Source organism: Heterocephalus glaber, unplaced genomic scaffold, assembly GCF_053883595.1.
Source record: "Heterocephalus glaber isolate CG9 unplaced genomic scaffold, H.glaber_assembly_v1.0 deba00000281, whole genome shotgun sequence".
NCBI lineage: Eukaryota > Metazoa > Chordata > Mammalia > Rodentia > Bathyergidae > Heterocephalus > Heterocephalus glaber.
This window is the reverse complement of record NW_028258139.1, coordinates 11,080,104-11,095,372: the sequence shown is the minus strand read 5'-3', so window position 1 is coordinate 11,095,372 and position 15,269 is coordinate 11,080,104. Positions and strand designations below refer to the sequence as shown.

General features: G+C 42.4%; 1 protein-coding gene across 27 annotated transcripts in view; it reads left to right on the top strand.

Moving 5' to 3' along the window:
- Window positions 1-7,484, top strand: part of Erc1 (ELKS/RAB6-interacting/CAST family member 1) — a 510,100-nt gene extending 502,616 nt beyond the window's left edge. For all 27 annotated transcript variants that reach the window (XR_015439770.1, XR_015439760.1, XR_015439764.1 and 24 more), the window contains one exon: window positions 2,013-7,484. Coding sequence is in view for 22 of the 27 variants with exons in the window: in XM_087182771.1 (XP_087038897.1) it covers window positions 2,013-2,150 (138 nt within the window). In the remaining 5 variants the exon portion in view is untranslated. The remainder of the gene's footprint in view (window positions 1-2,012) is intronic.
- The last annotated feature ends 7,785 nt before the right edge of the window (window positions 7,485-15,269 follow it).

The window sequence follows — 15,269 nt, the reverse complement described above, 5'->3', positions numbered from 1 at the left end:
CAGAAAGAGCAAGTAGATCAAAAGGCAAAGAGAACCATGTTTTAATTCCACTGTCAGAATCTACATGTTGTGAGCCAAGAATTAGCTTCTTCAAATACAATAGAGGAGGGGAATAGAACTAACCATGTCCTTTCTGTTCACTTTGTTTATTAAATCCCCAAACAACCATGTCAAAGTGTTACTTCAGCGTTTTATAGATAAAGAGACCAAGATCAAAGAAAATAATAATTGGCAGAGTTGACATTCTAACCCCAGAGCCTATGTTCTTAACTATATTTTGAGGGGGATTTGTTTGTTTGTGACATGGCCACACTATGTAGTCTAGGCAAGTTTTGAACTTGCTATGTACCCCAGACTATCCTCAAACTCATGATCCTCCTGCTTCAGCCTTCTGAGTGCTCATATTACAGGCATGTACCACACCACGCCCAGTTTCATAATCAAATTTCAGTTCCCCTCCTTTCTTTCCAAATCCTGCTCTGCTTAATATTTTTAGTCTAACTTGTTCAGCTTCCCTAGCTAGAAATTGTCAAAAGTGATTCTCCATTCTCCCTCACTTTAACTCCCTTTGCCAAGGTTGAAACATATGTGGTCCTCCCTAATCCTTGATCCTCCTTTGCTCTCCTTAGCTCTTACCTGGGCTTGCCGAGGGGACCTTGATGTAGCCTTCCTTCCACTCAGGCTGGCATGCCTTTCCAACCTTCTGCATTATTTTCTAAGAAGATAGAGGTGATCATGTCACTGGACTGTTATGAAACTCTTAGACTTCCTTTTTGTTGTAGTGTTAGTTTGGGTTTGGGTTTTAACCAGGTTATGTCTGAACTACTAGTTTCATATACATTCTGACCCTCTGCTGTCATTTCAGTTTCATTCCTGTCATTCTCCACCCAATCTCCTCATCGTAGGCTCCAACCATACTGAATGTTTCACACATCCCCAGGTCTGTGCCGAATCCCTCCTGGCTCCACACATCTGCATTTGTCTCATCTGCTCAAAAGCCTCTTCTGGCTTTGATCTCCCAGACAGATGTCTTTTCAGTTCTCAAGATCCAGATCCCAGGCACCTTTACTAGCACCTTCTCAAACTCCTCCAGGATGAAACAGTCATTATGTTCCCCCTCAGCACATGTTTGTGCCTCTCCTGGGCCCTGGCTGTGCTGGGTCATAATATACCCACATGCTTGTCACTTCCATTAACCTAAGGACCAGATCTATCCATTTTTAGTTCATAGTAAGGGCTTGATAAATGTTGGCTAAATGGAGGGATGTCAGAGAGGGTGTTGCAAACAACAGGAAGTTATAAGTATGCTTACTCTTAAATAAGTGGACTGTCTTATATTTAAGACTTGGAGATTACTCCAAGTAATCTCTTGAGCTAAATGAGTGGCCTAAGGTAAGGTCTAATATGCAGAATGAAAGTGACATATAGTAAGTGGTCGTAAGTTTCCCTTATTCATAAGTTTCCCTAAAGCAAGGAACACTGTGCAACATTAAGATCCTGTCTGAGGTGATCTGTACCCTCCATTCCCAGTCGTGTTTGTGAGATTGTGGCACCATGGAGAAAACATTCTACCCAAAGTGAGAGGGTAGGGTTGAGTCCCAGCTGTGCAAGTTAGCAGCTTTGGGCCTTGGACTAGTCTCTCACTTTTGGTTTGGTTTGGTTTGATTTGGTTTTGAGACAAGGTCTCTTGTAGTTCAGGCTGATCTTGAACTCACTGTGCAGCCCAAGCTGGCCTTAAACTCATGGCAATCCTCCTGCCTCAGCCTCCCAAGTGCTGGGATTACAGATGTGTGCCACCATGCCTGGCTCAGTCTCTTGCTTCTTTAGGCCTCATTTTTACAAGCAGACATTTGATATTTACTTTTATACTTTCTTTGTTCATTTTGATGCAGGGAGACTTCACATAGAAAGTGCTTATTGTTGTCATTTCTTTATTGATGAGCAGTAATTCTTAACAGTGCAAATAAGATTGTTTTATTTTATCTGAAATCTACCTCTTTTTTCCCTTTCAGCTTCAGAGTGAGTTAGAAAAGTGTGAGCGGGATAATGCAGAACTGCAGGAGTTTGCCAATGCCATTCTTCAACAGATAGCAGACCACTGCCCTGACATCCTGGAGCAGGTGGTCAATGCGCTGGAAGAGTCATCCTGACCCTGCCTCACGAGGAGTGGCTAGCCCCGCCACTGAGAGAGTCAAGGAGCCAAGAGAGAGGAACCGTGAGGAACAGGCATCCAGAAACGTCTTGGTGCCAAACACTACAGACGGCATCCTGTCTTGCACACTTGAAGAAGTGTAGTTCCAGCCTGTTTCTACTTCTGTCATCTTACCTGCCTGTCTGCTTTGAATGTGGTCTCTGCATGAATTTTCTTGGTGTCCAAGGCAGGCAAATGGCTACATCTCCATGAAAAACTGACCTGCTGTCATTGGAAGTGTGGAGCTGTGGAAGCTGGTGCCCTGCCCTCAGAGGGGCATGAAGTAGAGCCCTGCTGTCCTCTGACCGGACAGCCACGTCTGGGATCCATCCAGAGTTCAACACAGTGAGAGGATTCTCACAATGGGCCAGAGCACTGAGTGTCCTAATATCACAGTGGGTGCTTTCTCCTAAAAGGGTAAAACAATTTCAAAAAGTGTAGAAAAAGAGGTGGGGAAAGAGAGATCAAAGACAAAGAGAGCCAACTTCTCTTTTACTCTCATTTATGTTTCTTTTTCTTGGTTAGTGGTTTATAAGAGTTCAGGGCAGACACCTCCAAGTGTCTTCACCCCAGCCTTGTCTGTCTCGTCTTCCTTGCTCCATTCCTCAGTTTACAGGAGGAGGATGTGAATGGTCCTTCCCTTGCTCCCTCTTAAGACCTTTTATCTTGCCATGCCTTGTTAGATCACATATCTCTGACTGAAAAAGAAGAAGAGCTTGACATGCGGGACTCTGTTGTCACACACTGCGGCCTTACTCCTCCAGAAGGGTAGTGTTCCTTGGGGTCAGGCTAGTTTCTCCCTACATCTCCCAGAATGCCATCTGCCTCCCTACACCCACACCCAGTACCTGCAGCACAGTGATTACTGAAGCATGCGATCCATCACTCACCCTCTTCACTTTGCCCTTGACCTGTGTTTTCAGAATCACAGCCTCATTCACTGCCTGGAATCTTCTTCTGACACAAATGAGTTTGTCTTAACCCACATACATTCCATCCTGCATTCCTTCATTCAGAGAAAATTTATGAAAATCCCTACTGAGTGTAAGTCCATGTGTCACATACCCATCCTTGAAAATGTCTCCTTTCGGTGAGGTAAAGGTATGGTAGGTTCTTTGACACATACTTAGTTGACTCAAAGCAGTAAAGCATACCTTCTCCCACCCCTGTCTGAATAGAAGGTGGCTTTTCTAGAAAAATCTCACAGTCAGCATAAAGGAATTGATGGGTTTGAATTTTCATCACCTATTTGTAGTATCCCATTTGATGGTCCAGGATTTGCTGTTTGTTGTTGATACCCTTAAAGAGTATTCTGTGTAGGGAATTCTGAATACCCACTTGTGGAGAGTTGTTTTTTTTTTAACATGGAACTCATAGAACTCAACTAGCTCCATTCTGAAATCAGAAAGTTGTAAGTTCAGATGAAGGAATTCGAATTTTGGAGACATTTTTCCCAAGTGTAGATAGTGGCAGTTATAAATAATCAGGCACCAAGAAATAGACCAGTTGACCCAAAGCTAGCCCTTTGACCACCTGTACCACCAAAAACCCTCTAAACACTTTCATCTTCTGATAAGAGTTTCTGGAGTAAATGTTTTTGTCTTGTTTCTCCCCTCTCCTTCCCCAATGACCCAAAAAATTTCATGCTGCATGGAAAGACCTGAGTCTAGGATCTCCCACTGTAGCCCTTGCCTGTCCCATTAACTTACATAGCCACTTCTCTTACTCCCCTGCTTCCCTGCTGTAAAACAAGCCCTTTCCATGTGAGACGTTGAGGGGTGTTCCTTGTTAAAGGCTTTAATGGGCTCTGTCCATAAACCTCGGTGAGATGCTTTCTGCTGGTTGGTTGACCAGGGGGGTTGCAGGGATCAGATGATAAGTGGTAATTGGTGGTAGTCAGTTACCTCGATTCTTTTTATTTACTGACTGCCCATAAGTCTTGCAGAAAGTGCCCAGTGTTTCAGGGCTGAAATACTAGAATCTCACTTCACCCACCGTAATGTAAGGAACTGAGGTCTGATGATGGCCTTGACAGGGCTACAGTGGAATAGAGAGAGCAGGAGAAGAGGCAGGGCCTAGCCCCGGCACTGGCTGATGTTCTCCAGCTGGTCTGGCAGGGTCGTGCGGCTTCTGTCACCGAATGCAGTGCCTGCCACTCTGGCCCTTTGGTGTGTGGCTCTCACCTTACCTGCTGCCTTCTCTTCATTCCAAACTCCCTGAGCACTTCCCCTTCAGAAAGACTGTGAAGCCCATAGGCACTTCTGGGAAGAAAAATACTGGGACAGACATCCTCTATGCAGCTCTATAAGGAATCTTCATAATCTTTCTTGAGTGGCAATCTAGTAATTCAAATGATTCTGGAGACTGTGACTGAAGTCTGACAGTAAGCATGGCCTACCTTCAAAGTGTAGGGACAAAGTTAATTCAGTTTCCAGCATTGAGAGCATCTCAGTGAGTTCAGATCATTCATTGAGCCAACACTGATTGAATGCACAACTCCCATCACACTGGGACTTGTCATCCCGGGACCCTCATGTAGTATCCAGGGTATCACAGGCCACTCAACTGCTACTTTGTGTGTATGGCTTTGAGAACTCACTACAAGTCTCTTGTAATCTTCCCCATATACATCCATTCCGTTGACAAATCTAGTTGCCCTTTAGTACCTAAAGGTCTGTACCCAAAATCAAGGTCATCATGAAGAGGACTGTGAGTAAAGTGGATGGAATCCACCTTCAGCACATGACTACAGAAATGCTGTGTCAAGCTGGGAATTTAGCTCGTTGGTTCTGCCGCCTGCCTCGCAAGCTCAAGGTCCCGAGTTCAATCCCTGGTACCAAAAAGAAAAAGAAAGAAATCGTGTGTATTTCTCATCTCTTCATATACTTGTATCCCAGTAGCCTTTGAGTTATCAATGAAGTATCTGGGTTGAGATTTGCAAGGACTGGAATACTATTTGAAATGGAAAAGATTTTAAATAATATTTAAGAAATGAGAATCTCAAATTTATCTCAAATCTAAACTTCGTCCTTGAACCTTACAGTGTAAAGAAAATCTAAGTGCATCTCTCTTTTTTTACACCAGAACTTTAGAAATAATAAGAAAGCAGACTGAAGGGGCCAGGGGTTTAACTCAGTGGCACTGAGCCTGCCTGGCAAGTGCAAGGTCCTAAGTTCCATCCCCAGTACCAAAAAAACAAAAAGAAATACTGAAGCGAGGACCACCTTCAGTGATGCTAGAGGCAGTGTGACTTACCACTCTTGGTCGATTAAAATGTGGTTTTCTGTGAGGAGCTGGTTGGAAAATCCACTCCCCAGAATGAGAGAAGAGGGAGAAGAAGGCATCAGAGTTGTTATTCCACTGCTGTCCACATGCCTCCCCACTAATGGTCATGATGGGCATTGGACTTGCTGATCCAGGGAGCCATCGCCTCCTCCTGTGTGACCACATCACTTATGCATAGTCCCATTGGCTACTCTTGGGGTCTTCAAGGAAAGAGGAAAGCAAGGGATATATCCCTACATAGAATGAGATCCTCATATGGCCTTTCCTAATGAAGCCCCAGTGCACCCTAGGCCAACAGTATCAGAGACTTTCCTATCGGCCTCCCCAACCTCGTCTCCCACCTGCACAAGTCCAGCCCTATGAAGAGTGGCAAAAGGACAATGGACTGCGTAACGGCAAGCTGCCCTCTGTGAGACCAGCCCTCTATCACTGCCAATTCCTGGGTTTCTCAGGAAGTGACTGGAACCCTCCAAAGATTTTTAAAAGAATCTTCAGTTTTCCCCATGTGACAGAATATTTAGGCAAAAAGAAAACATTCATTAAGGGGAATCCTTCTGAACAAAATGGCTGTCTTTACCTACTCTTTTTAAGCAAAAACTGTTTCCAAAATTTTTAGTGTTAAACTATAACCAAGTGTCTCCTGATTTTTTTCAATATGTTTGGTGAGTGCTGTGACCCTGTTGTAGGTATTTTTTCTGCTGCCCCTTTCAGGGGAGAAGTGGTTTTAAGGGTTAATTTGGGGGAGTGAATTTCTATCCCATCCCACCTCTTTTGTTTCTCTGCTTGTCAATATTGTCTGTGTGATTCAGAGAATTGGGGCAGTTACTTTGTGTCCTTTGTTGAGAATACTAAAACATTAAAAAGTAGCTGTAGAACTGAAAAAAAAAATCTGTGTTTTTAAAATGCAAACCAATATCATGTTAATAAAGAAATTCAAGCTATGGGGCAGCCAAACTCCTCCCCCTCCTACCTTGGCTGAGGTATCAGGCAGCCCAGCCACTTGGGAATACAGTGACCACACTCCAGGTAGGTGACTGCCTGGATGTGCCTGACAACTGCCGAATAAGAGAAATGAGAATCTAGGGGCGCAGAGGCTCTCAGTTGTGCCAGGATTCTCCCATACATCCTCAGGACCTCTGGGTAAAGGTTTCAGAGTTGGTGACCCAGAACTACCCTTGCTCCATCTTGGGCCATACCCAGTGTGCCTAGTATTGTGTGGCAGCTGGGTTTGACTCCTTGGCCCCTGCCTGCCAGGCCACAGGACCTTTTTCCTACCCACTTGGTGCTATATCATCCAGTGACCACTCCATGGGGCCAACACTGGCCAGCCTGGAGCCTGCAATCCAGGTGCAATGAATTGTTCTCAGAACTTGGTTCCTCTGACTCAGACCCTAGATTTCTTTCCCTTGAAGCTTTTTAAACCCAAATCTCCCAGGCTCAGACTCACTCTGTTGGCCCCAGAGATGCCATGGTCAGGAAAGGAAATGAACCATGCTGAAGTGAGAGAACCCACCCCAGGCCAGAATGAGCACTTCAGCCTGCCCTTCTCTCCATGCCGTAGCAGTATTGCACCCATCTGAAACAGCGAGACCTAGCAGGAGGCGCATGCCACCTGTCAGGCCGGCCTGCCCTTCTGCAGGACCAGGACCCTGCCACATCTTGTCAGGATGTCCCAGGTGGGCACTTGATTCACTCCCATTTGAGAAGACACATGTTGCACTTTAGTGGGGAGCCAGGGAGTGCTGGGTACTGGCCCACTGTAGCTTGAGTCCCTTTTGATAACAGTAGCAGCAGCCTAATGGTGGTATCTGTGATGCAAACACACATACTGCCTTCAACTGATGTGTGTGATTACTGGAGTCATGTTGCCAGCTGGATAATGACATTACAAAGAAATTGTGTTCTGTTCAACTTTGCCTTGTTTATTATTGTAAACACTTTGTTCATTTTTTTCTTTTTTATTCACAAACTAAATCCATCAGGAAATTATAAAGTTATTTAAAAACTGTGTGCTGCGACTTTGAGTCTTTTTGTCTGACCATCAGGCAAGACATGTCCTCCTAAGCTGGAAAAGCAGGAAGAGACAGTGGTCCCTGGGAGGTCAGCTCCAGTGGTAGGTAACCTGAAAGCCAGGGTGCCAGCCAGCATCAGTGGGACTTACAGCATGCTACATGTTGGTACCTTATCCACAGGCCCACTGAGGTGTTCTCAGCAGAGAGGGCCGCTTTGGGTTCTCACCTGAACTCTGGTTATCTTCTCAAACTCCGTCTCCAGCGCCCTTTTCTTTTACACCGTGAGCCCTGAGCATCTTCCACCCAGAGGTGGTGGAGCCACTCATGCTAAGATAGAACAGCAAGCATGGTCGTATCTCAAGAGGGTTTTGTTCAGAACTGGGGTTTGTGCCTCAGTGGGTTGTGTTCTGATGTGTTACGTGTGTGTGCTGAGTCGGCCAGCAAAGTAAACACCAAGAGTAAAAGCCAGGAGGTGCTATGGATGAGAACTGTCACTGCCATTTCTGATTTTGTCTGGTGTCTTATGCTGAATAAGAAATTATTCTGGGGAATTTATTTTATGAGAATTAATTTTCTAGATAGCTTCATGTCTTTGTCTACCCCAGAAACAAATCAGAAAGTCTGGTTTCTGTGTTCCCTCCCTCCAGGGTAAATCACGATGTCCACTGTTTGACCTGTGGAGTGGGGGTCCAGCCCTGTCCTCGGGTCCAACAGTCCTCTAGTGCCTGACTCTGTGCCTCTCTCCAGGCACAGCAGCTGCTCAGGCCTTCTGCCTGGTCAAGGAGTGCCTGGGAGGCATGGCACTAGTTATAGACAGGGCTGAAAATGTGCTCACAACTTCATCCTATAAACAGGAACAATATGACTGGCAGAACGTGCATTATACCACACAACAGAAAAATCACAACCACAAGCCCGTGTGTCCACAGGAGCTGTCAGGTTACACTGGTCAGCCATTTCCAGGGCATTCCAGTCATTTTTGACTTATTTATTCACTCTGTGATCTCCTGGCACTCAGTGGATCCAGGCATCATGGGTTTGAGGAACATATGTGAGAACTTTGAATTGAAAATTTTATCCTTTAACTTGGGTTTTTCTCTGAATTGGAAAAATAGCACTATTATTTGGTTTTTGAGGTGGAATGCTTCAGGCTGGCACACAGATGATAAAGAACTAGTCAGGCCCTGAGGTGAGACCCACAGACTCCCAGCTGCTCTGGGACTTTTGACCTTGCAGTTGCTCCTTCCCCTCTACTGCCTTTATTGCCTGTGTTACAAGCCAAAGTCATAATAAAGATAATATATGGTTATGTTTTTTCCTTTCTAAAAGCTGCTTTAAGAGTGAAGTCCATAAAATTGCTTTTTCATATCTACCAATTGCTTTAACCCAGTGGGTGTGATGGGAGGGGAGAGAGGCAGGATGTAGCTGCAAAGAGATTGGCTAAGGAGTTAGTAATGGATGCTGGGCATCAAGTACCTGTGCCTCATTAAACCATTCTTCCTCTTCTGTGTGTTCCAGACTTTCCTGGTCACTTCTTCCTGCCATGCTGCCCAGCCACCGCACACCAAACCTTGTCCCCTTAGAATCCCAGCAACTGCCTTTTCACAAATTGCCGCCATAATGAATAGCTCATCTTGTACGCTCCTGTTTCTGGGCTCTAGGGACACAAAGACGAGTAGCTAGTGGTTTATTTGCGATCTTGCAGGTTCAATTCCCAGTAGTGGATGTAGTTCATTCCATTTCATCTTTTTTTTTTTTTTTTTTTTTTTTTTTTTTTAATATACCAGGGATCAAACTCAGGACCTTGCATTTGTGAGGCAGGCACCACTGAGCTAAATCCCCGGCCCTTGTCCCATTTCATCTTAACAGCACTCCTACAAGGGGAGTCCCGTCAGCAAATTTATAGATGAAGCAGTGACTGATTAAACATGTCCTAAGGAGGTCTGCGGACACCATAGCAACGTCGCCAGTCGTGCGGAACGCGCCAAATCAGCCCGCGCCCCGGCAGCAATCCACTGGACACCCACCCACCCCTGCTCCTCTGTACAGCCACCTGGTTCCACACTACAAAGACGCAGAGGACACCGGACCACCAGACCACTGTACTGGGTAAGTTGGAGTCATCTTCACCTCCCATCAGGGCCGGGACTATCTTCAGGGGAAGGGCAGCTGGAGCCTGCAATACACCTCTGCAGAGTTCAACCCTACAGCAGGACAGGGAGCTCAACTTGGGACTTGCAGCCAGAAATCTGAATCTCATGGGTCTGTGACTAGCTTCCTGAGATTCATTGACTTTTATCTGCACACTGCAACCCACGGTGTCTACTGTGACAGCAGAGACCTACCCTGAAAGAGGCCCTTCATCTTCATGGTTATTTTTTATTCCCAAAATTAGTTTTATTATTTTGGTTTTTTTCTCTTTTCGTTTGCTCCTCTTATCTTTAATTTTTTTTCCCTACTCTTTGCAAATATTTGGTTTTCTCTCCTTTTTTTCTTTTCTTTCTTTTCTCTTTCCTTTCTCTCTCTCTTACACTCACTCTCTTGCTCTCCCACACTGTTCATCTTCCCTTTTTGTCCCTGTTTTGGTCCTCATTCAAAGTTCTTCTTTATTTTCCTATTATTCTCTTTTTCCTTCTCACCTGTGTCCTCTGACCACACTGCTAACCTTCCCCTATCCTTCTTCCCATCTGTCCCTCCCTCCCCAACCCCTTCTAACTCCCCATCCCAAAGGGTAAAGTTGTTATATTGAAGAGTTTATTCACTATATGTTGGGTTCGTCCTCGATCTTGATTTAATTCACACAGCTAAAGGTGATAGATTAATAACTACCACAAAATGTCATTTTCAAAGATGTACTTGATGCAGTGGTGTTGCTGATTGTATCACTTGGGCTAAGGTGTTGGTGTTGATCTAGTCAATGAACCTCCCTAGTATAAGGAAAATGGGATAGCCTAAGAGTCATTAGAGACTCAAAACTTAAAGACCAGCTATATCTGGAAGACACCTCTGAGAAGCAATCATTCCATAAGGGTTCTAATTACAAGCAACAAAGATACCTACAATAAGCAATTTCAAACTATCAACCCAGGAGTTAAACCAAGGACAGTACCAAAAACAAAAATGAGAAGACATTTAAGCAAGGCACAAACTCAGACTTCCACCCCACCAAGGGTAAATCCTGGGGAAAATGAGACGGAAAAGTCCTATAACCAAGCACCTGGATACCCTGAACTGCTAGCACAGGAAGTAACAAAGCAGATGAATGAGGCTCTAGAAAAATTCAAAGCAGAAATAATCTCCCAGATATCCGCAGAGATGGTGAGCAGAGTGAAAGACATGATTAGAGGATCTAGAACAGAAACAGATAAAAAAAACAGATGAGCTCAGAAACATGCAGGAAGCCATGAATACCCAGCATAAGAAAGAAATGGAAACCATGATCGCCCAACATAAGAAAGAAATGGAATCCATGAAACAGTTTCAAACAGATATTCAGGAGATCAAAAACTCCATTGAAAGTATCCACATCAGATTAAGGGAATCTGAAGATAGAATATCAGATACAGAAGACAGGATCATGGTTAGAGACCATGAAAACAGAGATTTCTTCAAAATGGTAAGGGACCACGAGAAATCAATCCAACAACTGCTACACAATGCAAAGAAGAATAACATAAGACTGATAGGAGTCCATGAAAGAACAGGAGAAAGAACAATTGACATTAAAAAACTGTTCACAGAAGTAATAGTAGAAAACTTCCCAGACAGAGGTAGAGAATTGGACGTACAGATAAGTGTGGCATATGGAACTCCAAATAGCCATGATCAAAAAAAATCTACATCTAGACATATAATAGTCAAGATCCCAGAAACCCAACAGAAAAACAAAATCCTACAAGCAGTTAGAGAAAAGAAACAAATCGCCTACAAAGGAAAGCCCTTCAGAATCACAGCAGACTTCTCAACAAAAACCCTCAAATCAAGGAGAGCCTGGAGTGAAGTATTTCAAGCCCTAAAAGAAAATAACTTCCAACCTAGACTGTTGTATCCTGCAAAATTATCTTTCAGAATCGATGTGGAAATTAGATACTTCCACGACAAAGAACACCTGAGAAATTTCATGAACACCAAACCAGCACTACAAGCAATTCTAAACAATATCCTAGAAAAAGTCAATGAAGGTCACAACTCCATGAGGCCCAACAGAGGGAAGCCACCAGGCAAGGTAAGAAACTAAAGGGAAAGGGGGAAAAAATAAGAAAAGAGCCAACAAAAGTAAAACATCATGACAAGGATAAATTAATATCTATCAATTATAACCATCAATGTTAATGGCCTCAATTCACCAATCAAAAGAAATAGACTGGCAGAATGGATTAAAAAGGAAAATGCAACAATATGCTGTATACAAGAAACACACCTAACTCAAAAAGAAACTCAGACTGAAAGTAAAAGGATGGAAAACAGTTCTCCACGCCACAGGAACCCAGAAGAAAGCTGGGGTAGCAATCTTATTTGCAGACACAGTAGATTTCAAACCAAAACTAATTTAGAGAGACAAAGATGGTCACTACATCCTTGTGAAAGGAACAATCCAAGAGGAAGAGATGACAATCCTAAATACATATATGTACCAAATACAAATGCCCCCAACTATACAAAACAAATATTAATAGACATGAAAAACCAAATAAACAATAACACAATTTTAGTGGGGGACCTCAATACCCCACTATCACAAATAGACAGGTAATTGAGACAAAAAGTTAACAAGGAAATTCTAGGACTGAACCAAGCTATTGAATGAATGGACTTAATAGATGTTTACAGAGTGTTCCACCCCACAAAATCGGAATACACATTCTTTTCGGCTGCACACGGGTCATTCTCCAGAATAGACCACATGCTAGCTCATAGAACAGATCTAAGTAAATGTAAAAGAATTGAAGTTACCCCTGTATATTATCAGACCATAGTGCAATAAAATTGGAGATCAATAACATAAGAAACTGCAAAACCCCAACAAACACATGGAAACTAAATAACACCCTCTTGAACAACCAATGGGTCACAGAAGTATTAAAGAAGAAATTAAAGCTTCTACAAGTAAATGATAATGCCAGTACAACATGCAGGAATCTATGGAACACAATGAAAGCAGTTCTACATGGGAAATTCATAGCAGTGAATGCCCATATTAGGAAAACAGAGAAAATTTAGATAAATAACCTAATGCAGAAGCTCAAGCTCCTAGAAAAAGAAGAGCAGAACAAATCCAAAGCTCATACAAGAGAGGAAATTATAAAGATTAGGGCAGAAATCAATGCAATGGAGACTAAGAGAACAATACAAAAAAATCAATGAATCAAAGAGTAGTTTTTTTGAAAGAATAAATAAAATCAATAAACCTTTAGCCAACCTTATCAAAAAAAGGAAAGAAAAGGCACAAATACATGCTATTAAGAATGAAAAAGGTGAAGTCACAACAGATCCAACAGAAATCCAAAGGATCATTAATACCTACTTCGAGAACCTCTACTCCAATAAAATAGAAAACACAGAAGAAATGAGCAGATTCCTAGATACATACGAACTGCCAAACTTAAATGAAGAAGATATAGAAATTCTAAACACCCCAATTACAATGAGTGAAATTGAAAATGTAATAAAATGTTTACAAACAAAGAAAAGCCCAGGTCCGGATGGTTTCACTGCTGAACTTTACAAGACATTTAAAGAAGAACTAATGCCATTACTCTTTAAACTCATCAAGGAAATTGAAAGGGAAGCAATACTTCCAAATTCATTCCTGGAAGGAAGTGTTACTTTGATTCCAAAACCAGGGAAAGACCCAACCAAAAAAGAGAACTACAGGCCAATCTCCCTAATGAACACAGATGCAAAAATCCTCAACAAGATACTGGCAAACAGAATACAGAGGGTCATCAAGAAGATCATACACCCTGACCAAGTCAGATTTATCTCAGGGATGCAAGGATGGTTCAACATACGTAAATCAATAAATGTAATACACTATATTAACAGAGTCAAGGACAAAAACCATATGATCATCTCAATAGATGCAGAAAAAGCATTCGACACCCATTCATGATAAAACCCTACAGAAAATTGGAATAGAAGGTTTTTATCTTAACCTGATTAAGGCTATCTATGAAAAACCAACAGCCAACATCATATTAAATGGTCAAAAACTGAAAACTTTCACACTAAAATCAGGAACAAGACAAGGATGCTCACTGTCACCACTGCTGTTCAATATAGTTCTGGAAACATTAGCCACAGCAATTAGAAAAGAGAAAGAAATAAAAGGAATGAAGATAGGAAAAGAAGAAGTTAAACTGTCATTATTTGCTGGTGATATGATACTTTACATAGAAGACCCAAAAAACTTTGCCAAAAGGCTTCTAGACTTAATTGACAGATTCAGTAGAGTAGCTGGATACAGGGTCAACACTCAAAAAAACAATAGCCTTCTTGTACACAAATAACAGACTCACTGAGAGAGAAATCAGGGAAAAAGTTCCTTTTGCAATAGCATCCAAAAAAATGAAATATCTAGGAATCAATCTAACAAAGGAAGCAAAAGATCTCTACACTGAAAACTACAGCACTCTAAAAAAAGAGATCGAAGAGGATACAAGAAAATGGAAAGACATCCCTTGCTCCTGGGCAAGAAGAACCAATATAATGAAAATGGCCATACTTCCAAAACTACTATATAGATTCAACGCAATGCCGATTGAAATTCCAACAATATACTTCACAGAATTAGAGAACACAATCCAAAAATTCATTTGGAACCAGAAGAGACCCAGAACAGCTAAAGCAATTCTAAGGAACAGAGACATGGCTGGGGGTATCACAGTCCCCAACTTGAAACTATACTACAAAGCTTCTGTGATAAAATCAGCATGCTACTGGCAAAGAAACAGACCCAAAGATCAGTGGAATAGATTAGAAGATGCAGAAACAACTCCAGACATGCTCAGTCACCTCATCTTTGACAAAAGAGCTAACCACCATCACTGGAGGAAAGATAGCCTATTTAATAAATGGTGTTGGAAAAACTGGATTTCACCCTGCCAAATATTAAAACTAGACCCATACCTATCACCATGCACTAAACTAAGATCGAAGTGGATTAAAGATCTAAATATTAAAACAGAAACACTAAACTTGGTGGAAGATAAGTTAGGTAGAACTCTTGAAGACATTGGTATAGGAAAAGACTTTATGAACAAAACCTCAGCAGCACGGGAACTAGCACAGAGAATCAACAACTGGGATCTCATCTTATTAAAAAGCTTCTGCACTGCAAAAGAAACCACCAACAGAGCTAACAGACAACCTACAATATGGGAAAAAAATTTTAGCAGCTGTACCTCAGACAAAGGAGTACTATCTAGACTATATAAAGAATTGAAAAAAATCAAACCCCCCAAATTCAAAGACCCAATTCAAAAATGGGCATCTGAAATGAACAGACATTTCTCAGACAAAGAAGTAAAAGCAGCAAACAAATATATGAAAAAATGTTCAACATCACTGGTCATTGGAGAGATACAGATGAAAACAACACTGAGATTCCACGTCACCCCAGAAAGAATGGCTGCTATCAAGAAATCAACCAATAACAAATGCTGGTGGGGTTATGGGGAGAAAGGAACCCTTCTCCATTGCTAGTGGGAGTGCAGACTGGTGCAACCACTGTGGAAGTCAGTATGGAAATACCTCAAAGAACTAGGCCTAGAGGTCCCATT